Genomic DNA, 26,517 nt, shown 5'->3' on the forward strand with positions numbered 1-26,517 from the left:
TTAAGCCTTGAGACAATTAAGACATAGATTGTGTAGTGTGCCATTCAGAGGGTGAATGGACCAGACAAATCATTTGAGTGCCTTTGAACGGGGTATGGTAGTAGGTGCCAGGCCCACCGGTTTGAGTGTGTCAAGAACTGCAATGCTGCTGGGTTTTTCAAGCTCAACAGTTTCCCCTGTGTATTTTTTAAAACTGCACTGTCGGTTAGAGGCTCGTAAGTAAGCGTGGGACTGTGGGAAGCATTGGAGTCAACATGGGCCAGCATTCCATTGGAACACTTTCGACACCTTGTGGAGTCCATGCCCCGGTGAATTCAGGCTGTTCTGAGGGCAAAAGGGGGTGCAATTAGGCTGGTACTGGAGCCTTGACTCTGCAGGCATTTAAAGCCCAATCCTGTCTGTGTACGTATGGTTGCAGGTGATTCATCTCTGTCCAGAAGCCAAGAAGAGAGCAGGTGGATACGGCCTGGCTTTCTTCTCCTCTCACAAACTCCTCAGGACCAGCAGTGTTAGAGTACCGTACTCCAGCCCCGCCTAGCTACACATCAGCCATAGCTACAACATTATAATCCCTGGCTGCATCAGTATGAACACTGCAGAGTTGTTGTGTTCTTTTTCATTGGTATAGTATCACATTCAATGTACCGGTATGCATCAGATCTGTCGTGAACAGTATGCAGAAAGGAGCGTGGAGTACGTCAGGAAAGGAAAAGACACGTTTTAAAAGTATATCTTAATATAAACATTTTATTCAGTGCATTTTGTGTATACAACAAATAATAAACAACTTGGAAGGTAGCAGGCAGAGCGAGAGCCATCTGCCTGTACAGGTTGTTTTTCACTTTTGTCCTGGTAATTAGGAACACATGATCCAACATGGGTTAATACACATAGCCTACATCATGCACTATAGCTCTATAGTCCAGAATCCCCTGCTATCTCCCATGCAATAGATATGTTCACTTCAAAACCCCCAAAGGAAACGAAAGACAAACCAAGCCTCCCAGTAGCATGTTCCATATGAACAAGGTATGTAGCTGAAGGGAAGGAGTACTAAGCCCAAAAAAGGGTCCTTTTCGTACACAACCGTGTTTGTACATGCCCTGTGCAAGAAAGGGAAGAGTTTGATGTTTCTTTCTTTTATTCATTTTCTTATTTTTTCTTGTTCACTTTTACAAATATGACATATCCTATAAAATGTTTAAGCCACCTAAAATTCCACAGTATTTTTTCCCCCATTATTATATATAGAAAATTGTCACCACGATAAGTTACTCAAACACGAGACAAGTCCTGGATGGGGGCCGTCACCATATCCTTTTATGGTGAACTGAATCGGCCAATAAGAGTCAACAAAGGGGAACGGGGCAAGGCATGACACAAGCACTGGATTGGAGAACAGACCACAGGGACAGAAGACAATGTGACACAATAGAAACAGAAGGCGGGGACACTGAACAGTCAATTCATACCAAACTCAACCGGAGAGCTCACCAGTAATAATAGTCTCCTTCCCTTGAGCTTTCTACAACTTCCTACACCACAGAGTCCCTTCTAGCTCTTTTTTTTTCTCTTTCCCTCTCTTATGCAGTCTCTTTCTTCACTTTCTTTCTCTCATCAAAAATGTACATGAAGAAAAATAATTCAACAACTTCCAGCTGCATCTCTATACTGGCTTGGTTAGACTGCTTAAAGGGACACTCTTTCAGCTCTGTCTTTGGTTTGCTGAAACCCCTTTCACTGTGGAGACCGCTACAAAAACACAAATACTGAGGAGGGGGAGGAGGGGAGAGAAAAAAAAAGAAAAGAAAAAAGGTCTAATTCAGAAAACTAGCAAAGTAAAGGTGCAGCTATGGCGTTGTCGCTCAAACAGCGAGTGCCACACGCCGTTTCGATTATTCTCCAGGTCAGCTGAATGTAGGCTTGTTTTTTAATGCTAGAGAGCTCAAGTCTCTTCTGAGCTTGTGCACTAGAATGCAGGAGAGCTACCGTTACAGCTGGCTGCGGTTGCAGCTTCGCTTAAGCTGAACCCCCGGGGGATTGGCTTCGTATACATAGAAGCATCATGGATGACACACGGAAACAGGGGACTTCTCCATCCACTGCAGCCCCAGCAGCCCAGACCCTCACCAGTTGCCCTGACCACCTGCCTCTCTACCTGCCTGCCTGTCTGCCAGATATGACTGGGTAGGTGTCTATATGATCAGGACCTATAAGTAAAAGTAGTTGTTATCTGCAGGAAGTACACAAAAAACCATAAAAGATGAGCTAACTGGTACACAGTTCTTACCACCAGAGAGTGACCAACAGAAAACGGCTCACGGTGTAATGTGGTTGGCTGTTGACAGTATGGTGAGAGATATGGAGCCTAATCAAGTGTGGTGATTGGTTGGTGGTAGTGGTGGTGTTCATAGTCGTAATGTTGTCCTGAACTGCCGATGGTTTTGGAGAGAGAAGTCTGCTTGGAAGCCACGCTCTTCTGAGGGTGAGGTGTCTTCTTACGTCTACACCGGCCCGCCGACGCCCGGCTACGTGGACTCATTCTGGCTCACCGTCTTGCCTCCGTTGAGCACGGCCGAGGCACTCCGGGACTTGGTTGGCGTGCCGCTGCCGGAGCGCGAAAACTCTGTCAGGTCGTGGAGGGAGGGTTCCCTGTACATGGCCACTGTGGGACAGACAGACATACGGGGCAATGGTCAGACACATGGATGCAGTAGAACAGAATAAAATAGAATATAACAGAATAGAATAGAATTGCATTGTCCATCTGGAGATCCAAGTTCTAGTCTATTCTATTGCTCAATTCCCTCCGATCATATCACTGTATATCTTAACATAATGTACAACCCTTAAATATGCAGAAGGGAGTAAGAAAAAGCCAGGACAAGGCATTTATTTAGGACAGAAAGTACTTATAGCCACTGCCTTACATGAACTATTCAGGAGCTTGGACCCTTCTCCTTGAAGTGTACGGCAGCACGCCGAGCTAAAGCAAGCTCGTTTGCATCTCTTAAACGTTTCAGAAGAAACACCAGAGGTTCTGATCTCTTTAGTCTTTAGGAGCCACTCCTTAAACAGCCTCTTGCCAGAATATGCTTTGATGTGTGGTCTCTCCAAAGATACTTCCTTCCCTTAGCCTTGGCTTTCTGGTGACAGCAGCACGCTTCACACAAAGAATCCCTGCGCACACGAGTCAATCAATAGTGGACTTCAGTGGGAAGCTGTGTGGGATCGATACTGGGCTTATTAGCCATGGCATTATGCAACTCTAATGCTGGAGGATGACCTGGAGGTCAGTCCATCTCACCGCTGGGGCCGTTCATCCTTAGTTCATGTACGCTTCTCCTCTACCACCCATCCCTCTATTTCTTTCTCTACTGTATATCTCCCTCTTCGACCTAGAAGCTTAACACACACACAAGCTTTATTTCTCTCTCTCTCCCATCTCCCATCTCCTAGGCTTGATAAGCATTCGATCTAAGATGTAGGGAGATAGAGAATAGTGCCTTTTTGTCATGGTTTGTAGTTTTGCAATGAAAGCAAGGTACAATTTTCTGGAGATAAAAGCGAGCTCCCATATTTACTTCATTATGACAACTTTATTTTGCCATTTGTCTGCAATTCTTCTTCCTCTTAGAAAGCCAAAAATGTGTCATATTTATCTTATTATACAACTTATTCCCTCCCTCCCTCCCTCTCTCCCTCCCTCCCTCCCTCCCTCCCTCCCTCCCTCCCTCCCTCCCTCCCTCCCTCCCTCCCTCCCTCCCTCCCTCCCTCCCTCCCTCCCTCCCTCCCTCCCTCCAGTGCGGGGCAATCATTCTCTGGCTATTGCTCTTCAGTGTGTTTGGGCCCCCTGGTCGGGCTGTTAAATGTAACCCAAAAGCTATTACAGTGATTTTTAATGAGCTACTGGTCGGTCGGTCGGAGGATAAGAGCAGCCAAGCCAACCGCAAACCCGTTAGAGAAAGCATCATCATCACAGCTGTCTGTTTGCTGTACCTTTCTGCCCTTGTGAAAAAGGGGTTGAAAGAGATTCAAAGCCCAGTGCATTACTCTCCAACGCCCTCCTGCCCCAATTTAGGGACTACAACTTATTGTAATCTTTTAACCATGATTTTCAGGTCTGTACACAAACAGGGTCACAATATATTTGTAAATCATGCAACCACCAAAGAAGCTTGGAACTTGACGGATCCAAATTACGAAACGACTGAATGTCTGATCAGATATTTCTAAATAAATTGCTACCCGCTTGGTGCTCTCGTCGGTTGAGTAATTTGCGTCACCAGTGGTTCCTTTCTTTAATGGGGATTTTTTTGTCTAAAAGCTCATCCTTTCATCTCGTGGAAGTGGAGTCCAGACACTCTCAGTTTTATCTTGTTCTCTCTGTTGACAGGTAAGCCTGTATCTTGTTCTAGATGAAAGAGCTGTGGCCTTTTCAACATCATGAACAGATCCATCTATCCAGCACACAATCATCCCCCCTCCTTCCATGAGGCACCTGGCTTGGTTGGGTGGAGGTGGGGCGCGTCTTCTTCACCATGACATTTGTGTTAAAAAGCCTAGCGGTCTCTATTCAAACAGGCAGCACTTTATCATTCCCGCAGCTTTTCGGCATGGACACTGCCAATGCCTTTTCCACTGTCTGGCTCCAATGAAGTATGAATAGCTTTTGGGGAGTGCTCAATAGCCCTGTCCACACACCGTTGCCTCAGAGCAGAAAGCCTGACGGCAGGGGGGGGCTGAGAGCAGCCTTTCCCCAGGCTGTAGGGAGAGACTACCCGCAGAGAGATAGAGAGAGAAAGAGAGAGAGAGATTTAATCAAAAAGAAGCTTGGTGTTTTTTTCTGGAAAGTCTCCCATTTATACAAATAACCGCTGCCAAAGCTCAGTGCTCCAGGCCATAGTGAATCACCAATAAACTTTCAATTGCAATGTAATGGGCTTGGGAGAATAATGAAGAAACTTTCTAAAAAGTAAAGTTACCTAAGAAACATCTGTTATTATCCTTTATTGCAGGGATCACCAACTAGATTTAGTCGCGGGCCTATTTTTTCTTGAGCGGAATAATTTGGAGACTGCAAATTGACAGCAAAAAGCCCATACAGATATAACGTCTGACTAAAACAAAATAATTTCAAACCTTGTTTACATTGTCTCTCTATTATGCGTGGGAATACTTCGGAACAGATTTCTCAAATTAAAATAACTTGGAACTGATGTCCTGGTGATTTTACAGTCTATTATGTCCAACAATAAAAAAACATTTGCATTTTTCTTAAACATTTTTTTTTGTGGGGGGGGCTCAGAAAACATGGGGAGGGCCAAATAAAACCCTCGGCCCACGCTCTACCAGTTGGGGAACCCTGCTCTATTGTCTCCAATATAGAGCCAAGCACCCTATAGGAAGAAAGATGGACAGTCTCACCTTTCAAAGGCTTGGGGAGGAAGTGGGCTGCTGGCTTGTTCTTCTTCACGTGGTTTCCCTTCATTATCTCCCCCTCTTTATTCAGCCCGAGGTACCAGCCCCTACCAGACTGCTGCTGTCTGTAGATCATGGAGGAGTAGGTCACGTAGTAGTTCTCAAACACTGACTCTTTGAACTTGCACTCCGGGGTGAAGTGTTCCTGAGGAGAGGAAAGAAAGAGAGGGAGGGAGGAGAGGAGAAGACCGAATGAGCCATGGCTGAAGGAGGAGGGTGGCCACTGATCAGAGAGGTTTTGAGAGCCCTTCTTGTTTCTCGCTTTTTAGCAAATGAGAGACACTGAGACATGAAGCGCCGTTACTTAAGAAACAAGAGATGGCGGCACTACTCAAACGCACCCACCCACGCACGCGCACGCACACACATACACTCAGGGGTTGAAAGATCCTTCCAGCTCCATCTAATTCAAGACATTTCACCTCTCAATGCTTACCACATTACCACAGTATTTTCAAAGGCTCTTATGTTCATTATTGTCACGTTCTGACCATCGTTCGTGTGTGTTTTCCTTGTTTTAGTGTTGGTCAGGACGTGAACTGGGTGGGCATTCTATGTTGGATGTCTTGTTTGTCTATTTCTATGTCTGGCCTGATATGGTTCTCAATCAGAGGCAGGTGTTAGTCATTGTCTCTGATTGGGAACCATATTTAGGTAGCCTGGGTTTCACTGTGTGTTTGTGGGTGATTGTCCTTGTCATTGTTCTGTGTTAGGTTACACAAGTATAGGCTGTTTCGGTTTTCGTTAAGTTTATTGTTTTGGGTAGTGTTTGTGTTTAGTGTGTTTCTTCATTAAACATGGATTGCAATAGACACGCTGCATTTTGGTCCGACTCTCCTTCACACCTAGAAAACCGTTACAATTATAGTAAATCATTCATAGCTTTATTCCATAGATACAACACACCACGATTCAACATTCACTTGCATTTTACTCTGCGTTATTAATAATATATGGGACAATTAATAACAGGACAGGCACTCTGTTTATATGTAGCTTCTATTTGTTAGCCAGTCCTTCACCAGACTATCTAGAAGCAGTGTGTGCGTCCATCCGCGCAAGTGTGTTTGTGTGTGTGGCATGCGTGTGTGTGTTTTTACAGAGGTTATGTAATGTCCAGGCAGAGGCTCCGCTGTCTCTCATCCACTAATGCATTGGCTGTTCTGAGGAGCACAGAACACAATCTACAGGGGACTCCTGGGACACTTAAAAAAGCTATTTGTCAGATTTGGTGCTCTATCTTCCCCTCTCTCTCCATCCCTTTCCCTTTCGCGCTCTCTCTCTTTACATATACAGTATATCTCTCTTTCTTTCTCTCACTCTCTTTTCTCCCCCTCTCTCTCTCTCTCTCTATATATATATATATATATATATATACAGTATATATATATATATATATATATATATATATATATATATATATATATGACATTTAATAATTGTAAAAATTCCCTGTCTTAGGTCAGTTAGGATCACCACTTTATTTTAAGAATGTGAAATGTCAGAATAATAGTAGAGAGAATGATTTATTTCAGGTTTTATTTCTTTCATCACATTCCCATTGGGTCAGAAGTTTACATACACTCAATTAGTATTTGGTAGAATTGCATTAAAATGGTTTAACTTGGGTCAAACATTTTGGGAAGCCTTCCACAAGCTACCCATAATAAGTTGGGTGAATTTTGGCCCATTCCTCCTGACAGAGCTGGTGTAACTGAGTCAGGTTTGTAGGCCTCCTTGCTCGCACACGCTTTTTCAATTCTGCCCACACATTTTCTATAGGATTGAGGTCAGGGCTTTGTGATGGCCACTCCAATACCTTGACTTTGTTGTCCATAAGCCATTTTGTCACAACTTTGGAAGTATGCTTGGGGTCATTGTCCATTTGGAAGACCCATTTGTGACCAAGCTTTAACTTCCTGACTGATGTTTTGAGATGTTTCTTCAATATATCCACATAATTGTCCTCCCTCATGATGCCATCTATTTTGTGAAGTGCACCAGTCCCTCCTGCAGCAAAGCACCCCCACAACATGATGCTGCCACCCCAGTGCTTCAAGGTTGGGATGGTGTTCTTCGGGTTGCAAGCCTCCCCATTATTCCTACAAACATAACGATGGGGAATTATGGCCAAACAGTTCTATTTTTGTTTCATCAGACCAGAGGACATTTCTCCAAAAAGTACGATCTTTGTCCCCATGTGCAGTTGCAAACCGTAGTCTGGCTTTTTATATGGTGGTTTTGGAGCAGTGGCTTCTTCCTTGCTGAGCGGCCTTTCAGGTTATGTCGACATAGGACTCGTTTTACTGTGGATATAGATACTTTTGTACCTGTTTCCTCCAGCATCTTCACAAGGTCCTTTGCTGTTGTTCTGGGATTGATTTGCACTTTTCGCACCAAAGTACGTTCATCTCTAGGAGACAGAACGCGTCTCCTTCCTGAGCGGTATGACGGCTGCATGGTCCCATGGTGTTTATACTTGCGTACTATTGTTTGTACAGATGAATGTGGTACCTTCAGGCGTTTGGAAATTGCTCCCAAGGATGAACCAGACTTGTGGAGGTCTACAATTTTTTAATGAGGTCTTTTTCTTTTGATTTTCCCATGATGTCAAGCAAAGAGGCACTGAGTTTGAAGGTAGGCCTTGAAATACATCCACAGGTACACCTCCAATTGACTCAAATGATGCCAATTAGCCTATCAGAAGCTTCTAAAGCCATGACATCATTTTCTGGAATTTTCCAAGCTGTTTAAAGGCACAGTCAACTTAGTTGATGTAAACTTCTGACTTCAACTGTATATCTATTTTCTCTTTACTTCTCTCTCTTCCCTTTACTTCTCACTGACACTCACCCGCTCTCTCTCTTTCTCTCTCAAGCACTTCCTTTTGTTTCTCAAGTCTACATTGTGTCATATCTCCTGCTCTCTTCTACTCTCACCTTTCCATATTTTGTCGTCTCTGATTGAATCATTTTCTGCATTCTAAAGCACAAAGCTGTTTTTTTCCCCATGCAACTCTCCCCAGGAAACTCTGACGTGGCTGTGTGTACGTGTTTGCTTTTGTCTCGGTTATAGTTGTATAGATTATTCATTAATTAGAGCTGGGAGGAGAGGGGCTGGGTGCGTGAACAGGGAGGGGGAATTATCTTTTGAGACAACTGTTGCTGCCCTACTGGAGCACTGTAATGTTCCTCCTGGTCTCTCTGTTGCCTACTAATTACCTTGCAACTGCTTCCTGACTTATTGGCTTCCCAGGAAACAATCTATGCATTCCAGCATGCGGTGGAAGAAATACCAATAAGCTAAATCTGGGGTATTCTAATCTGAGCCTGGAGGGTCGAAGCTATGACGGTTAGCACCCTTCCAGGAACTAATTTAGACCTGGGAAAACAGGTAAGTGGACTCTGGTCAATCAATGACAATGATAAATCAAGTAATCACCAGGGAAAAATGAAAATCAGAAAAAAAACGACACTTGGTTAACCTACAGTATAATAGCAGTCATATGGTAACTTGGCAATCACTTTAGAAAGGAGAAGAGAATTGGCATGTATTACTCAGAAGGCAGTATTACTCAGAGTTTCATCACAGTGGATGTCAGTCACAAGATAGATGACATGTGTCCACTGTGTCCCCTGGCATGGACACAGATCTGTTGTGTGACCATGACAAACTACAGAATGTGTCACTGTCAGTCACTCAGTCATCAATAATGCCTTCAGACTTTCCGAGCACGATACTACTCCAAAGATCTTCACTAGATTGAATGCACAGTGTGTCTTTGTCTAGCTATGCATTCAGTCTGGACGGGAGTCGCTACACGTGTACAGTGCACTCCACTTACTGTATACAAATCACAGACCTCTTATAGTGATCGAAAACAATTTTTTAAAGAAGCAATTGGTGAAAGCTTCTCTTTGACTCACCAACTCTCTCTCTTTTTCCCTCTCTCTCCTCTGAACCAATGGCCCCAATGCAGTGCAAGTGGCCCCTACAGTCCCTCATCTCCCATCCAGTATCACAGCAACTTAGATGCAGCGAGCCTGTCCCAGGCATGGAGAATCAGCCCTGCTACCTGGCTCTTAGCCAAACTCAGTGTAGATAAGTATTCTCATCTCATCTCTCATCCTCCCTCGTCTCTGTCACTCCCAGAGACTGGCCGGGCCCAGACCATGGTGACAGGAACACTGCTGATGTCACACCGCGCCGGTGACATGGCACCTCCACGGGGACTTCCTGTCAGCTCAGCCCCAGCTCACAGCTAAGCCGCCATGACACAGGAGGCGACCGGTGGGGACCGCAATCCATTTGTCTAAATGTTAGGAGCACCAGAAGGGCTTAGAGAACAGACTAGGATCAATGAGGCGAGGAACGTCTACAGTAGCATCCCTGTCTACGATGTCAGTTAGGGCAGAGGCCACATCTGCTGCAGTTTGCTCTGCCTTTGACCACTGACTATAGCCAGCCTCTGTTAGGAGTACAGTCCTCAACCATCCTTTCAGAAAATTGTGCTTTTCCCATGATATAACTGTTCTGCTAGGGCGCGACCACAGCTAATGATTCGGCTTGAAGGTCAGATTCATTAAACCAACTGAACCTTTGTACCCAAATGCAAATCTGCTTTCGGAGAAAAGGATCGGATTAAACTTGTTTTTAGTTCTATCTGGTGAAAGGTAATTCATTATAATCAGGTTAATAACATAACCAAAAACAAAGCAGGGAGGTGACAAATGAGGACGATGTTGAAATGGACGTTTATTTTCCCAAAACACTAAACTGGGTTGAATGTTTGGAGGCAACAAATGTAAAACCTCGGACAACAACATCCTGAAAACAAGAGTCAGCAGCCTAAAGAGCCATTAATGGTGGTGTCTTTCTCCTGCATGCTTTTCCCCCTGTTCTTTGGCCATGCGCAACCTGCCTCTCTCTGACCGCCAAGCCCGGGCATTTGTCTTGCCGTGTGGAGGCTGAGAGCAGTTAGTTAAAAGGCAGCACGTTTTTCTCTCTCCCTCACTGCTCTTCAACTCTTTCCCCCGAGTCCCCCCACCCCCATTACTCACTTCCCCAATGTATCTTCCCGATATCCTGCTCTTCCTCATCTCCCTCTCTCTGTGATCACCATGGCGAGCAAACAGTGTAGCTCGCATGGAGAGGCAAGGCACAGATAGGCCGTTTTAATCCCTGTGCCGTGCCAGCTTGGTGGGAAAACTAGGAGCTGCTCAGCTTTTGAGCCAGAAGTCCTGTTCTACCCCCATTAATGATCTTTTGTGGATTTGGCTCTGGAGTGAAGTGAAAGTCAATGGATGACAGACACGTACAGATGGACACATTGAGAGCCAAGATGGAAGGGATCGCACGCCAGCCTTGCCTATTTTACTGGAGCGGGCCTATGGAGTACAGAGACATTCAGATACAGATAGGCACAGACACTTTTAGAGCCACGATGGGATTGCCAGCCGGCCCTGTTCCATTCTAAGGAAGACAGAAGAAACTGACACAAGGAGGAGCCAAGATGGAGGGAAACCCTAGTCCTATTGTATTGGAGTGTCTCTATGATCGACAGAGGCAGCCAGATCCACTTGACTGGGCTCCTCCGGCTCCAGTATTTTCTCCCTCTGTCAACAGTAATGGCTAGTGTTCAGTGAAACCCACGGTGCGGTGAAAAAAGGCACACACCACTTTAATCCCAACTCTCTAGAGGTAGACAGAGTGAGACACATCTCGGCAAATTGGAGCGAGGGAACATCACATCATATCTGCATGGAAATGATCTCAGTCATGTGCCCTCCTCTCCTCCCCCACACCTGGCTGTCTATGAGTGGAGTAGTTTGGGTAAATGTACTTGAAATGATCCCATTAAAATACATGCCTTTCCTTGAAGCACGGGACAATGTAGAGAGCAACAGCAGTGAGCTGATGAGTCCCCTTGTTGAAATGCTGCACAGCTGGAAGGCTTCACACACATCAAGGGGCTGGGAGCTGAGAGATGTGCTTTTAGTGTAGGCAGCAATTATTACAGTGTCCTGTACTGTGCAGACAGTAAGAACATCGTTGTGTAACGGACTACAGTATTAAAACCCTATATGTGAACAACGAGATTAAAGATGAAAGAGATAGTTATTCTGTGCAGTGTGTCGTGCAGCCACAGTGGAGACAATCATAGAGACATTACCAAGCTGTGATAAAAGAAAAACACACTGCGTACCCCTCTCACCTCCTATCTGGGTAGCTATGGGGGTTTATGTTGTGTACTGTAGTCAGTTAGTCAGTCACGTTGCTGGGAGCTTCATGGTACATATCTCATTTGCTTTTAATGCGTCTGCAAGATGGGGAAACCCCACAGTCTCACCCCTCTCCGCCCAGTCACCATCCCCATTCCTGCCCCACTGTACCTCCCCCAAAGGGTATTTCCTGCCTCAGCGGTGACTGTGTGTGGTGTGTGTGTGTGTGTGTGTGTGTGTGTGTGTGTGTGTGTGTGTGTGTGTGTGTGTGTGTGTGTAAGTGTGAGACAGAGAAAGTGATTGATGGAGAAAGAGGAAGGGAGGTGGTGGGGTTATGATGTATGTGTGGGTGTATAAGCAAGAGTATCAAATCAAAATGTATTTGTCACATGCGCCGAATACAACAAGTATAGACCTTACCGTGAAATGCTTACTTATAAGCCCTTTTCCAACAGTGCAAGAAGAGTTAAGAAAATATTTACCAAATAAACTACAGTAGAAAATAAAATGTTATGAAGGGTAACACAGTAACATAACAATACCGAGGCTATATACCGTGTACGGTACCGTGTCAATAGTCCAGTGGCCATTTGATTAATTGTTCAGAAGTCTTATGGCTTGAGGGTAGAAGCTGTTAAGGAGCCTTTTGGTCCTAGACTTGGCGCTCCGGTACCGCTTGCCATGCGGTAGCAGAGAAAACAGTCTAAGGCTTCGGTGACTGGAGTCTCTAACAATTATATGGGCTTTCTTCTGACACCGCCTATTATATAGGTCCTGGATTGCAGGATGCTTGGCCCCAGTGATGTACTGGGATGTACGCACTACCCTCTGTAGCGCCTTACAGTCAGATGCCGAGCAGTTGCCATACCAGGCGGTTATGCAATCGGTCAGGATGCTCTTGATGGTGCAGCTGTAGAACTTTTTGAGGATCTGGGGACCCATGCTAAATCTTTTCAGTCTTCTGTGAGGAAAAGGTTATGTTGTGCCCTCTTCACGACTGTCTTGGTGTGTTTGGACCATGATAGTTTGTTGGTGATGTGGACACCAAGGAACTTGAAACTCTCGACCCGCTCCACTACAGCCCCGTTGATGAGAATGGGGGACTGTTCGGCCCGCCTTTTCCTGTAGTCCACAATCAGCTCCTTTGTCTTGCTCATATTGAGGGAGTGGTTGTTGTCCTGGTACCACACTGCCAGTTCTCTGACCTCCTCCCCATAGGCTGTCTCATCATTGTCAGTGATCAGGCCTACCACTTGTGTTGTCAGCAAACTTAATGATGGTGTTGGAGTCGAGTTTGGCCACACGGTCGTGGGTGAACAGGGAGTACAGGAGGAGACTAAGTATACACCCCTGAGGGGCCCCAGTGTTGAAGATCAGCATGGTAGATGTGTTGTTGCCTATCCTTACCACCTGGGGGTGGCCCGTCGGGAAGTCATCTGTGGATCTGTTGGGGCGGTATGCGAACTGGAGTGGGTCTAGGGTATCCGGAGGATGCTGTTGATGTGAGCCATGACCAGCCTTTCAAAGCACTTCATGGCTACCGATGTGAGTGCTAAAGGTGGTAATAATTTAGGCAGGTTACCTTCGGTTCCTTGGGCACAGGGACTATGGTGGTCTGCTTGAAACATGTAGGTATTAAAGACTCATTCAGGGAGAGGTTGAAAATGTCAGTTGGTCCGCGCATGCGTTGAGTACACGTCCTGGTAATACATCTGGCCCTGCGGCTTTGTGAATGTTGACCTGTTTTAAAGGTCTTGCTCACATCGGCTACCGAGAGTGTTATCCCACAGTCATCCAGAACAGCTGGTGCTCTTGTGCATGCTTCAGTGTTGCTTGCCTCAAAGAGAGCATAAAAGGCATTTAGCTCGTCTGGTTGGCTTGCATCACTGGGCAGCTCACATCTGGGTTTCCCTTTGTTGTCTGTAATAGTTGTCCAGCCGTGTCACATCCGACGAGCGTCAGAGCCTGTGAAGTAGGATTTAATCTTAATCCTGTATTGAAGTTTTGCTTGTTTGATGGTTCGACTGAGGGCATAGTGTCCAGATTATTGCCCCGCTCCTTGAAAGCTGCAGCTCTAGCCTTTAGCTCGATGCGGATGTTGCCTGTAATCCAGGGCTTCAGGTTGGGATATGTACGTACGGTCATTGTGGGCACGACGTCGTCGATGGTATACTCCTCAATGCCATTGGATGAATCCCGGAACACATTCCGGTCTGTGCTAGGAAAAAATAGTCCTGTGGCGTAGCATCCGCGTCATTTGACCACTTCCATATTGAGCGAGTCACAAGTACTTCCTGCTTTAGTTTTTGCTTGTAAGCAGGAACCAGGAAGATAGAATTATGGTGAGATTTGCCAAATGGAGGGCAGGAGAGAGCTATGTATGTATGTCTGTGTGTGGAATAAAGGTGGTCTAGAGTTTTTTTTTCTCTGGTTGCACATGTGACATGCTGGTAAAAATGTGGTAAAACTGATTTAAGTTTCCCTGCATTAAAAGTCCCTGTGCCACTAGGAGTGCCCCTTCTGGATGAGCATTTTATTGTTTGCTTATGGCCTTATAAAGTTGGCTGAGTGTGGTCTTAGTTCCAGCATCGGTCTGTGGTGGTAAATAGACAGCTACAAATAATATAGATGAGAACTCTCTTGGTAGATAGTGTGGTCTACAGCTTATCATAAAGTACTCTACCTCAGGCGAGCAATATCTCGAGACTTCTTTAATATTAGACATTGCGCACCAGCTGTTATTGACAAAAAGACACACACCCCCACCCCTCATCTTACCAGAGTGTCTGTGTGTGTGTGTGTGTATGTGTGTGTGTGTGTGTGTGTGTGTGTGCGAGAGATATCAATGGGTGGCTAAGGTGTGTTTATGTGGGTGTGTGTGTCTGAGCAGAGTGAAGTGTGTGTGTGTTTGTATGATAATTCTGCCCCTTAGGTCCTGCTCAATCTCTTTTCCATCCCTCTTGGCTCATATCTTTTTCTCTAAACTTCAAGCCTTGACACTGTCCATCTTTCTATGAGCCTGCCTCTCTCTCTCTTTCCCCATACACTGCCCAACACATATTTCACTCTCTCTCCCAATTCTCCTATCTTTCCCTCTGTCCCCATTTCTCTCTCTATCTCCAGCTCATCATTTGTTCCGACACTATGTCAAGCTCTTTAATCGTATCTATCCCTCTCTCTCCCCTGCACGCACCGATTCCCCATCTCTCCACTTTCAAGAGGGCTGACATATCTCATTCTTTTAAGAGGTGTCTTCTATGCTCACTGACTCAGCGGCTGTCTATATAACCCTCTCTACACATACATATGTACAGCGCACATGCACAATCTTTCAGTGTCTTTCACCATAAACCCTGCCTCTGCTTACAGACATACACACACAAACACATGTCCTCTCCTCTCCCAGGCATCACAGGCATTTCTCTAGAGGCTGGAGGGAGGGGGTCAGATTTACAGCAGTGGAGGGATACCCCAGTCCAGGTTAGCGATAGCGCCTTAGCGCTTTACGACCCGATAGCTTCAGCAAAGGGGGAGACGTTTACAGGCTGACGCCAGCACTGAGTGTGACTTACTGCAAGAGGTTTCCCCAGCCCATCTGTAATATCACTACACACACAGTGACATAGGCATAGGATCTTAATTTGAGACAGTTTGCTACGACAGGACAATAATATTGCAGTAACAGGAAATTTGAATTATTATGTGGGTTATAATTCATTTACATTTTTGTAGGGGTTGATACATTTTTCGGAAGGGAAAATCAAGTCTGAAATGTGGAAATGGAAATGACAAACTTCTGAAGCATTTTTAAACCTCAAACAAGTTTCTGCATTGCAGGAAAGGTCTCCTTAAACAGGGTGATCAAATTAAGATCCTACATCTGTAGAACTAGCACTACAATACCACAGCCCATGAGTCTCATAGAGGGTAATGCATATTCAATGCCTTGCTGTATCTGTACCATGAAAGAACACACAATCAATTACTATTTACTCTGAAATTGTAATCAAATGAATGCATTGGTAGAAATTAAAACCCAATACTGTTGCAAGCCGCGAACTGGTATAATGAGAAATACTACCATAATGGATCTGATCTTTCCTGTAAGAACAAACGAGCACAAATCCATGGTGCCATTCTCGTGTGTGAACCCAGTGCTCATATCCTACTATATCTGAAATGACACCAATTATGCCAATAGAATTAAGGCTGAGCTGGTGTCTTTAGAGCAGTGTAAAAGACTGGGAGACTCACAAAGCTAATGGTGCCGCCGCCACTCACTATCCCAAACAAATCCGTCTAAATGCCTTCCCTTTCAATGGCCCCAGTCTTTTAGTGGCAGTGGAATAACAAGCACCTTTCTCTCTATCTCATAGATAAAAAAGTACATTTACAATGTCCATTGGTTTATAAAAGATTTGGAGGATCTAAGCAGGTCGAGAAGACCATTGCAAATACACACACACACACATACACATTCACACACACACACACACACACACACACACACACACACACACACACACACACACACACACACACACACACACACACACACACACACACACACACACACACACACACACACACACACACACACACACGAACAGGCACACACCCACTGTGGCTGGTTAATGACTCAGCTCAGTGGAGAGGATCCCTGTGATTGGGAAGGCTATTTTGCAGCGGTAGTGTGCTTATGGGTGGAAAAATAGGGGTGGGAGCCAACTGCATATCTCATGGCTGCTTACCACCATGCAAACATTAACATGCTCAAACATACAAACACAGAAACACAGGCCATACCCACAGGGACAGAAGAAGAGTATTAACAGTAAAACAACTTCATTCTCAGTGTGTGCGTCCATCCGCGCAAGTGTGTTTGTGTGTGTGGCATGCGTGTGTGTGTTTTTACAGAGGTTATGTAATGTCCAGGCAGAGGCTCCGCTGTCTCTCATCCACTAATGCATTGGCTGTTCTGAGGAGCACAGAACACAATCTACAGGGGACTCCTGGGACACTTAAAAAAGCTATTTGTCAGATTTGGTGCTCTATCTTCCCCTCTCTCTCCATCCCTTTCCCTTTCGCGCTCTCTCTCTTTACATATACAGTATATCTCTCTTTCTTTCTCTCACTCTCTTTTCTCCCCCTCTCTCTCTCTCTCTCTATATATATATATATATATATATATACAGTATATATATATATATATATATATATATATATATATATATATATATGACATTTAATAATTGTAAAAATTCCCTGTCTTAGGTCAGTTAGGATCACCACTTTATTTTAAGAATGTGAAATGTCAGAATAATAGTAGAGAGAATGATTTATTTCAGGTTTTATTTCTTTCATCACATTCCCATTGGGTCAGAAGTTTACATACACTCAATTAGTATTTGGTAGAATTGCATTAAAATGGTTTAACTTGGGTCAAACATTTTGGGAAGCCTTCCACAAGCTACCCATAATAAGTTGGGTGAATTTTGGCCCATTCCTCCTGACAGAGCTGGTGTAACTGAGTCAGGTTTGTAGGCCTCCTTGCTCGCACACGCTTTTTCAATTCTGCCCACACATTTTCTATAGGATTGAGGTCAGGGCTTTGTGATGGCCACTCCAATACCTTGACTTTGTTGTCCATAAGCCATTTTGTCACAACTTTGGAAGTATGCTTGGGGTCATTGTCCATTTGGAAGACCCATTTGTGACCAAGCTTTAACTTCCTGACTGATGTTTTGAGATGTTTCTTCAATATATCCACATAATTGTCCTCCCTCATGATGCCATCTATTTTGTGAAGTGCACCAGTCCCTCCTGCAGCAAAGCACCCCCACAACATGATGCTGCCACCCCAGTGCTTCAAGGTTGGGATGGTGTTCTTCGGGTTGCAAGCCTCCCCATTATTCCTACAAACATAACGATGGGGAATTATGGCCAAACAGTTCTATTTTTGTTTCATCAGACCAGAGGACATTTCTCCAAAAAGTACGATCTTTGTCCCCATGTGCAGTTGCAAACCGTAGTCTGGCTTTTTATATGGTGGTTTTGGAGCAGTGGCTTCTTCCTTGCTGAGCGGCCTTTCAGGTTATGTCGACATAGGACTCGTTTTACTGTGGATATAGATACTTTTGTACCTGTTTCCTCCAGCATCTTCACAAGGTCCTTTGCTGTTGTTCTGGGATTGATTTGCACTTTTCGCACCAAAGTACGTTCATCTCTAGGAGACAGAACGCGTCTCCTTCCTGAGCGGTATGACGGCTGCATGGTCCCATGGTGTTTATACTTGCGTACTATTGTTTGTACAGATGAATGTGGTACCTTCAGGCGTTTGGAAATTGCTCCCAAGGATGAACCAGACTTGTGGAGGTCTACAATTTTTTAATGAGGTCTTTTTCTTTTGATTTTCCCATGATGTCAAGCAAAGAGGCACTGAGTTTGAAGGTAGGCCTTGAAATACATCCACAGGTACACCTCCAATTGACTCAAATGATGCCAATTAGCCTATCAGAAGCTTCTAAAGCCATGACATCATTTTCTGGAATTTTCCAAGCTGTTTAAAGGCACAGTCAACTTAGTTGATGTAAACTTCTGACTTCAACTGTATATCTATTTTCTCTTTACTTCTCTCTCTTCCCTTTACTTCTCACTGACACTCACCCGCTCTCTCTCTTTCTCTCTCAAGCACTTCCTTTTGTTTCTCAAGTCTACATTGTGTCATATCTCCTGCTCTCTTCTACTCTCACCTTTCCATATTTTGTCGTCTCTGATTGAATCATTTTCTGCATTCTAAAGCACAAAGCTGTTTTTTTCCCCATGCAACTCTCCCCAGGAAACTCTGACGTGGCTGTGTGTACGTGTTTGCTTTTGTCTCGGTTATAGTTGTATAGATTATTCATTAATTAGAGCTGGGAGGAGAGGGGCTGGGTGCGTGAACAGGGAGGGGGAATTATCTTTTGAGACAACTGTTGCTGCCCTACTGGAGCACTGTAATGTTCCTCCTGGTCTCTCTGTTGCCTACTAATTACCTTGCAACTGCTTCCTGACTTATTGGCTTCCCAGGAAACAATCTATGCATTCCAGCATGCGGTGGAAGAAATACCAATAAGCTAAATCTGGGGTATTCTAATCTGAGCCTGGAGGGTCGAAGCTATGACGGTTAGCACCCTTCCAGGAACTAATTTAGACCTGGGAAAACAGGTAAGTGGACTCTGGTCAATCAATGACAATGATAAATCAAGTAATCACCAGGGAAAAATGAAAATCAGAAAAAAAACGACACTTGGTTAACCTACAGTATAATAGCAGTCATATGGTAACTTGGCAATCACTTTAGAAAGGAGAAGAGAATTGGCATGTATTACTCAGAAGGCAGTATTACTCAGAGTTTCATCACAGTGGATGTCAGTCACAAGATAGATGACATGTGTCCACTGTGTCCCCTGGCATGGACACAGATCTGTTGTGTGACCATGACAAACTACAGAATGTGTCACTGTCAGTCACTCAGTCATCAATAATGCCTTCAGACTTTCCGAGCACGATACTACTCCAAAGATCTTCACTAGATTGAATGCACAGTGTGTCTTTGTCTAGCTATGCATTCAGTCTGGACGGGAGTCGCTACACGTGTACAGTGCACTCCACTTACTGTATACAAATCACAGACCTCTTATAGTGATCGAAAACAATTTTTTAAAGAAGCAATTGGTGAAAGCTTCTCTTTGACTCACCAACTCTCTCTCTTTTTCCCTCTCTCTCCTCTGAACCAATGGCCCCAATGCAGTGCAAGTGGCCCCTACAGTCCCTCATCTCCCATCCAGTATCACAGCAACTTAGATGCAGCGAGCCTGTCCCAGGCATGGAGAATCAGCCCTGCTACCTGGCTCTTAGCCAAACTCAGTGTAGATAAGTATTCTCATCTCATCTCTCATCCTCCCTCGTCTCTGTCACTCCCAGAGACTGGCCGGGCCCAGACCATGGTGACAGGAACACTGCTGATGTCACACCGCGCCGGTGACATGGCACCTCCACGGGGACTTCCTGTCAGCTCAGCCCCAGCTCACAGCTAAGCCGCCATGACACAGGAGGCGACCGGTGGGGACCGCAATCCATTTGTCTAAATGTTAGGAGCACCAGAAGGGCTTAGAGAACAGACTAGGATCAATGAGGCGAGGAACGTCTACAGTAGCATCCCTGTCTACGATGTCAGTTAGGGCAGAGGCCACATCTGCTGCAGTTTGCTCTGCCTTTGACCACTGACTATAGCCAGCCTCTGTTAGGAGTACAGTCCTCAACCATCCTTTCAGAAAATTGTGCTTTTCCCATGATATAACTGTTCTGCTAGGGCGCGACCACAGCTAATGATTCGGCTTGAAGGTCAGATTCATTAAACCAACTGAACCTTTGTACCCAAATGCAAATCTGCTTTCGGAGAAAAGGATCGGATTAAACTTGTTTTTAGTTCTATCTGGTGAAAGGTAATTCATTATAATCAGGTTAATAACATAACCAAAAACAAAGCAGGGAGGTGACAAATGAGGACGATGTTGAAATGGACGTTTATTTTCCCAAAACACTAAACTGGGTTGAATGTTTGGAGGCAACAAATGTAAAACCTCGGACAACAACATCCTGAAAACAAGAGTCAGCAGCCTAAAGAGCCATTAATGGTGGTGTCTTTCTCCTGCATGCTTTTCCCCCTGTTCTTTGGCCATGCGCAACCTGCCTCTCTCTGACCGCCAAGCCCGGGCATTTGTCTTGCCGTGTGGAGGCTGAGAGCAGTTAGTTAAAAGGCAGCACGTTTTTCTCTCTCCCTCACTGCTCTTCAACTCTTTCCCCCGAGTCCCCCCACCCCCATTACTCACTTCCCCAATGTATCTTCCCGATATCCTGCTCTTCCTCATCTCCCTCTCTCTGTGATCACCATGGCGAGCAAACAGTGTAGCTCGCATGGAGAGGCAAGGCACAGATAGGCCGTTTTAATCCCTGTGCCGTGCCAGCTTGGTGGGAAAACTAGGAGCTGCTCAGCTTTTGAGCCAGAAGTCCTGTTCTACCCCCATTAATGATCTTTTGTGGATTTGGCTCTGGAGTGAAGTGAAAGTCAATGGATGACAGACACGTACAGATGGACACATTGAGAGCCAAGATGGAAGGGATCGCACGCCAGCCTTGCCTATTTTACTGGAGCGGGCCTATGGAGTACAGAGACATTCAGATACAGATAGGCACAGACACTTTTAGAGCCACGATGGGATTGCCAGCCGGCCCTGTTCCATTCTAAGGAAGACAGAAGAAACTGACACAAGGAGGAGCCAAGATGGAGGGAAACCCTAGTCCTATTGTATTGGAGTGTCTCTATGATCGACAGAGGCAGCCAGATCCACTTGACTGGGCTCCTCCGGCTCCAGTATTTTCTCCCTCTGTCAACAGTAATGGCTAGTGTTCAGTGAAACCCACGGTGCGGTGAAAAAAGGCACACACCACTTTAATCCCAACTCTCTAGAGGTAGACAGAGTGAGACACATCTCGGCAAATTGGAGCGAGGGAACATCACATCATATCTGCATGGAAATGATCTCAGTCATGTGCCCTCCTCTCCTCCCCCACACCTGGCTGTCTATGAGTGGAGTAGTTTGGGTAAATGTACTTGAAATGATCCCATTAAAATACATGCCTTTCCTTGAAGCACGGGACAATGTAGAGAGCAACAGCAGTGAGCTGATGAGTCCCCTTGTTGAAATGCTGCACAGCTGGAAGGCTTCACACACATCAAGGGGCTGGGAGCTGAGAGATGTGCTTTTAGTGTAGGCAGCAATTATTACAGTGTCCTGTACTGTGCAGACAGTAAGAACATCGTTGTGTAACGGACTACAGTATTAAAACCCTATATGTGAACAACGAGATTAAAGATGAAAGAGATAGTTATTCTGTGCAGTGTGTCGTGCAGCCACAGTGGAGACAATCATAGAGACATTACCAAGCTGTGATAAAAGAAAAACACACTGCGTACCCCTCTCACCTCCTATCTGGGTAGCTATGGGGGTTTATGTTGTGTACTGTAGTCAGTTAGTCAGTCACGTTGCTGGGAGCTTCATGGTACATATCTCATTTGCTTTTAATGCGTCTGCAAGATGGGGAAACCCCACAGTCTCACCCCTCTCCGCCCAGTCACCATCCCCATTCCTGCCCCACTGTACCTCCCCCAAAGGGTATTTCCTGCCTCAGCGGTGACTGTGTGTGGTGTGTGTGTGTGTGTGTGTGTGTGTGTGTGTGTGTGTGTGTGTGTGTGTGTGTGTGTGTGTAAGTGTGAGACAGAGAAAGTGATTGATGGAGAAAGAGGAAGGGAGGTGGTGGGGTTATGATGTATGTGTGGGTGTATAAGCAAGAGTATCAAATCAAAATGTATTTGTCACATGCGCCGAATACAACAAGTATAGACCTTACCGTGAAATGCTTACTTATAAGCCCTTTTCCAACAGTGCAAGAAGAGTTAAGAAAATATTTACCAAATAAACTACAGTAGAAAATAAAATGTTATGAAGGGTAACACAGTAACATAACAATACCGAGGCTATATACCGTGTACGGTACCGTGTCAATAGTCCAGTGGCCATTTGATTAATTGTTCAGAAGTCTTATGGCTTGAGGGTAGAAGCTGTTAAGGAGCCTTTTGGTCCTAGACTTGGCGCTCCGGTACCGCTTGCCATGCGGTAGCAGAGAAAACAGTCTAAGGCTTCGGTGACTGGAGTCTCTAACAATTATATGGGCTTTCTTCTGACACCGCCTATTATATAGGTCCTGGATTGCAGGATGCTTGGCCCCAGTGATGTACTGGGATGTACGCACTACCCTCTGTAGCGCCTTACAGTCAGATGCCGAGCAGTTGCCATACCAGGCGGTTATGCAATCGGTCAGGATGCTCTTGATGGTGCAGCTGTAGAACTTTTTGAGGATCTGGGGACCCATGCTAAATCTTTTCAGTCTTCTGTGAGGAAAAGGTTATGTTGTGCCCTCTTCACGACTGTCTTGGTGTGTTTGGACCATGATAGTTTGTTGGTGATGTGGACACCAAGGAACTTGAAACTCTCGACCCGCTCCACTACAGCCCCGTTGATGAGAATGGGGGACTGTTCGGCCCGCCTTTTCCTGTAGTCCACAATCAGCTCCTTTGTCTTGCTCATATTGAGGGAGTGGTTGTTGTCCTGGTACCACACTGCCAGTTCTCTGACCTCCTCCCCATAGGCTGTCTCATCATTGTCAGTGATCAGGCCTACCACTTGTGTTGTCAGCAAACTTAATGATGGTGTTGGAGTCGAGTTTGGCCACACGGTCGTGGGTGAACAGGGAGTACAGGAGGAGACTAAGTATACACCCCTGAGGGGCCCCAGTGTTGAAGATCAGCATGGTAGATGTGTTGTTGCCTATCCTTACCACCTGGGGGTGGCCCGTCGGGAAGTCATCTGTGGATCTGTTGGGGCGGTATGCGAACTGGAGTGGGTCTAGGGTATCCGGAGGATGCTGTTGATGTGAGCCATGACCAGCCTTTCAAAGCACTTCATGGCTACCGATGTGAGTGCTAAAGGTGGTAATAATTTAGGCAGGTTACCTTCGGTTCCTTGGGCACAGGGACTATGGTGGTCTGCTTGAAACATGTAGGTATTAAAGACTCATTCAGGGAGAGGTTGAAAATGTCAGTTGGTCCGCGCATGCGTTGAGTACACGTCCTGGTAATACATCTGGCCCTGCGGCTTTGTGAATGTTGACCTGTTTTAAAGGTCTTGCTCACATCGGCTACCGAGAGTGTTATCCCACAGTCATCCAGAACAGCTGGTGCTCTTGTGCATGCTTCAGTGTTGCTTGCCTCAAAGAGAGCATAAAAGGCATTTAGCTCGTCTGGTTGGCTTGCATCACTGGGCAGCTCACATCTGGGTTTCCCTTTGTTGTCTGTAATAGTTGTCCAGCCGTGTCACATCCGACGAGCGTCAGAGCCTGTGAAGTAGGATTTAATCTTAATCCTGTATTGAAGTTTTGCTTGTTTGATGGTTCGACTGAGGGCATAGTGTCCAGATTATTGCCCCGCTCCTTGAAAGCTGCAGCTCTAGCCTTTAGCTCGATGCGGATGTTGCCTGTAATCCAGGGCTTCAGGTTGGGATATGTACGTACGGTCATTGTGGGCACGACGTCGTCGATGGTATACTCCTCAATGCCATTGGATGAATCCCGGAACACATTCCGGTCTGTGCTAGGAAAAAATAGTCCTGTGGCGTAGCATCCGCGTCATTTGACCACTTCCATATTGAGCGAGTCACAAGTACTTCCTGCTTTAGTTTTTGCTTGTAAGCAGGAACCAGGAAGATAGAATTATGGTGAGATTTGCCAAATGGAGGGCAGGAGAGAGCTATGTATGTATGTCTGTGTGTGGAATAAAGGTGGTCTAGAGTTTTTTTTTCTCTGGTTGCACATGTGACATGCTGGTAAAAATGTGGTAAAACTGATTTAAGTTTCCCTGCATTAAAAGTCCCTGTGCCACTAGGAGTGCCCCTTCTGGATGAGCATTTTATTGTTTGCTTATGGCCTTATAAAGTTGGCTGAGTGTGGTCTTAGTTCCAGCATCGGTCTGTGGTGGTAAATAGACAGCTACAAATAATATAGATGAGAACTCTCTTGGTAGATAGTGTGGTCTACAGCTTATCATAAAGTACTCTACCTCAGGCGAGCAATATCTCGAGACTTCTTTAATATTAGACATTGCGCACCAGCTGTTATTGACAAAAAGACACACACCCCCACCCCTCATCTTACCAGAGTGTCTGTGTGTGTGTGTGTGTATGTGTGTGTGTGTGTGTGTGTGTGTGTGCGAGAGATATCAATGGGTGGCTAAGGTGTGTTTATGTGGGTGTGTGTGTCTGAGCAGAGTGAAGTGTGTGTGTGTTTGTATGATAATTCTGCCCCTTAGGTCCTGCTCAATCTCTTTTCCATCCCTCTTGGCTCATATCTTTTTCTCTAAACTTCAAGCCTTGACACTGTCCATCTTTCTATGAGCCTGCCTCTCTCTCTCTTTCCCCATACACTGCCCAACACATATTTCACTCTCTCTCCCAATTCTCCTATCTTTCCCTCTGTCCCCATTTCTCTCTCTATCTCCAGCTCATCATTTGTTCCGACACTATGTCAAGCTCTTTAATCGTATCTATCCCTCTCTCTCCCCTGCACGCACCGATTCCCCATCTCTCCACTTTCAAGAGGGCTGACATATCTCATTCTTTTAAGAGGTGTCTTCTATGCTCACTGACTCAGCGGCTGTCTATATAACCCTCTCTACACATACATATGTACAGCGCACATGCACAATCTTTCAGTGTCTTTCACCATAAACCCTGCCTCTGCTTACAGACATACACACACAAACACATGTCCTCTCCTCTCCCAGGCATCACAGGCATTTCTCTAGAGGCTGGAGGGAGGGGGTCAGATTTACAGCAGTGGAGGGATACCCCAGTCCAGGTTAGCGATAGCGCCTTAGCGCTTTACGACCCGATAGCTTCAGCAAAGGGGGAGACGTTTACAGGCTGACGCCAGCACTGAGTGTGACTTACTGCAAGAGGTTTCCCCAGCCCATCTGTAATATCACTACACACACAGTGACATAGGCATAGGATCTTAATTTGAGACAGTTTGCTACGACAGGACAATAATATTGCAGTAACAGGAAATTTGAATTATTATGTGGGTTATAATTCATTTACATTTTTGTAGGGGTTGATACATTTTTCGGAAGGGAAAATCAAGTCTGAAATGTGGAAATGGAAATGACAAACTTCTGAAGCATTTTTAAACCTCAAACAAGTTTCTGCATTGCAGGAAAGGTCTCCTTAAACAGGGTGATCAAATTAAGATCCTACATCTGTAGAACTAGCACTACAATACCACAGCCCATGAGTCTCATAGAGGGTAATGCATATTCAATGCCTTGCTGTATCTGTACCATGAAAGAACACACAATCAATTACTATTTACTCTGAAATTGTAATCAAATGAATGCATTGGTAGAAATTAAAACCCAATACTGTTGCAAGCCGCGAACTGGTATAATGAGAAATACTACCATAATGGATCTGATCTTTCCTGTAAGAACAAACGAGCACAAATCCATGGTGCCATTCTCGTGTGTGAACCCAGTGCTCATATCCTACTATATCTGAAATGACACCAATTATGCCAATAGAATTAAGGCTGAGCTGGTGTCTTTAGAGCAGTGTAAAAGACTGGGAGACTCACAAAGCTAATGGTGCCGCCGCCACTCACTATCCCAAACAAATCCGTCTAAATGCCTTCCCTTTCAATGGCCCCAGTCTTTTAGTGGCAGTGGAATAACAAGCACCTTTCTCTCTATCTCATAGATAAAAAAGTACATTTACAATGTCCATTGGTTTATAAAAGATTTGGAGGATCTAAGCAGGTCGAGAAGACCATTGCAAATACACACACACACACATACACATTCACACACACACACACACACACACACACACACACACACACACACACACACACACACACACACACACACACACACACACACACACACACACACACACACACACACACACACGAACAGGCACACACCCACTGTGGCTGGTTAATGACTCAGCTCAGTGGAGAGGATCCCTGTGATTGGGAAGGCTATTTTGCAGCGGTAGTGTGCTTATGGGTGGAAAAATAGGGGTGGGAGCCAACTGCATATCTCATGGCTGCTTACCACCATGCAAACATTAACATGCTCAAACATACAAACACAGAAACACAG

At 45.3% G+C, this 26,517-nt stretch overlaps 1 protein-coding gene across 4 annotated transcripts in view; it reads right to left on the reverse strand.

The window, feature by feature from the left end:
- Positions 1-760: 760 nt before the first annotated feature.
- Positions 761-26,517, reverse strand: part of LOC139366232 (fibroblast growth factor 13) — a 251,853-nt gene continuing 226,096 nt past the window's right edge. For 2 of the 4 annotated variants that reach the window (XM_071103482.1, XM_071103484.1), the window contains 2 exons: positions 5,428-5,626; positions 761-2,665 (listed from right to left, as the gene is read on the reverse strand). In XM_071103482.1, the coding sequence (XP_070959583.1) occupies positions 2,529-2,665; positions 5,428-5,626 (336 nt within the window). In that variant the 3' untranslated portion in view covers positions 761-2,528. The remainder of the gene's footprint in view (positions 2,666-5,427; positions 5,627-26,517) is intronic. The other 2 variants (XM_071103483.1, XM_071103485.1) reach the window with 1 other exon arrangement.

Source organism: Oncorhynchus clarkii, chromosome 14 (genome assembly GCF_045791955.1).
Source record: "Oncorhynchus clarkii lewisi isolate Uvic-CL-2024 chromosome 14, UVic_Ocla_1.0, whole genome shotgun sequence".
Taxonomy (NCBI): domain Eukaryota; kingdom Metazoa; phylum Chordata; class Actinopteri; order Salmoniformes; family Salmonidae; genus Oncorhynchus; species Oncorhynchus clarkii.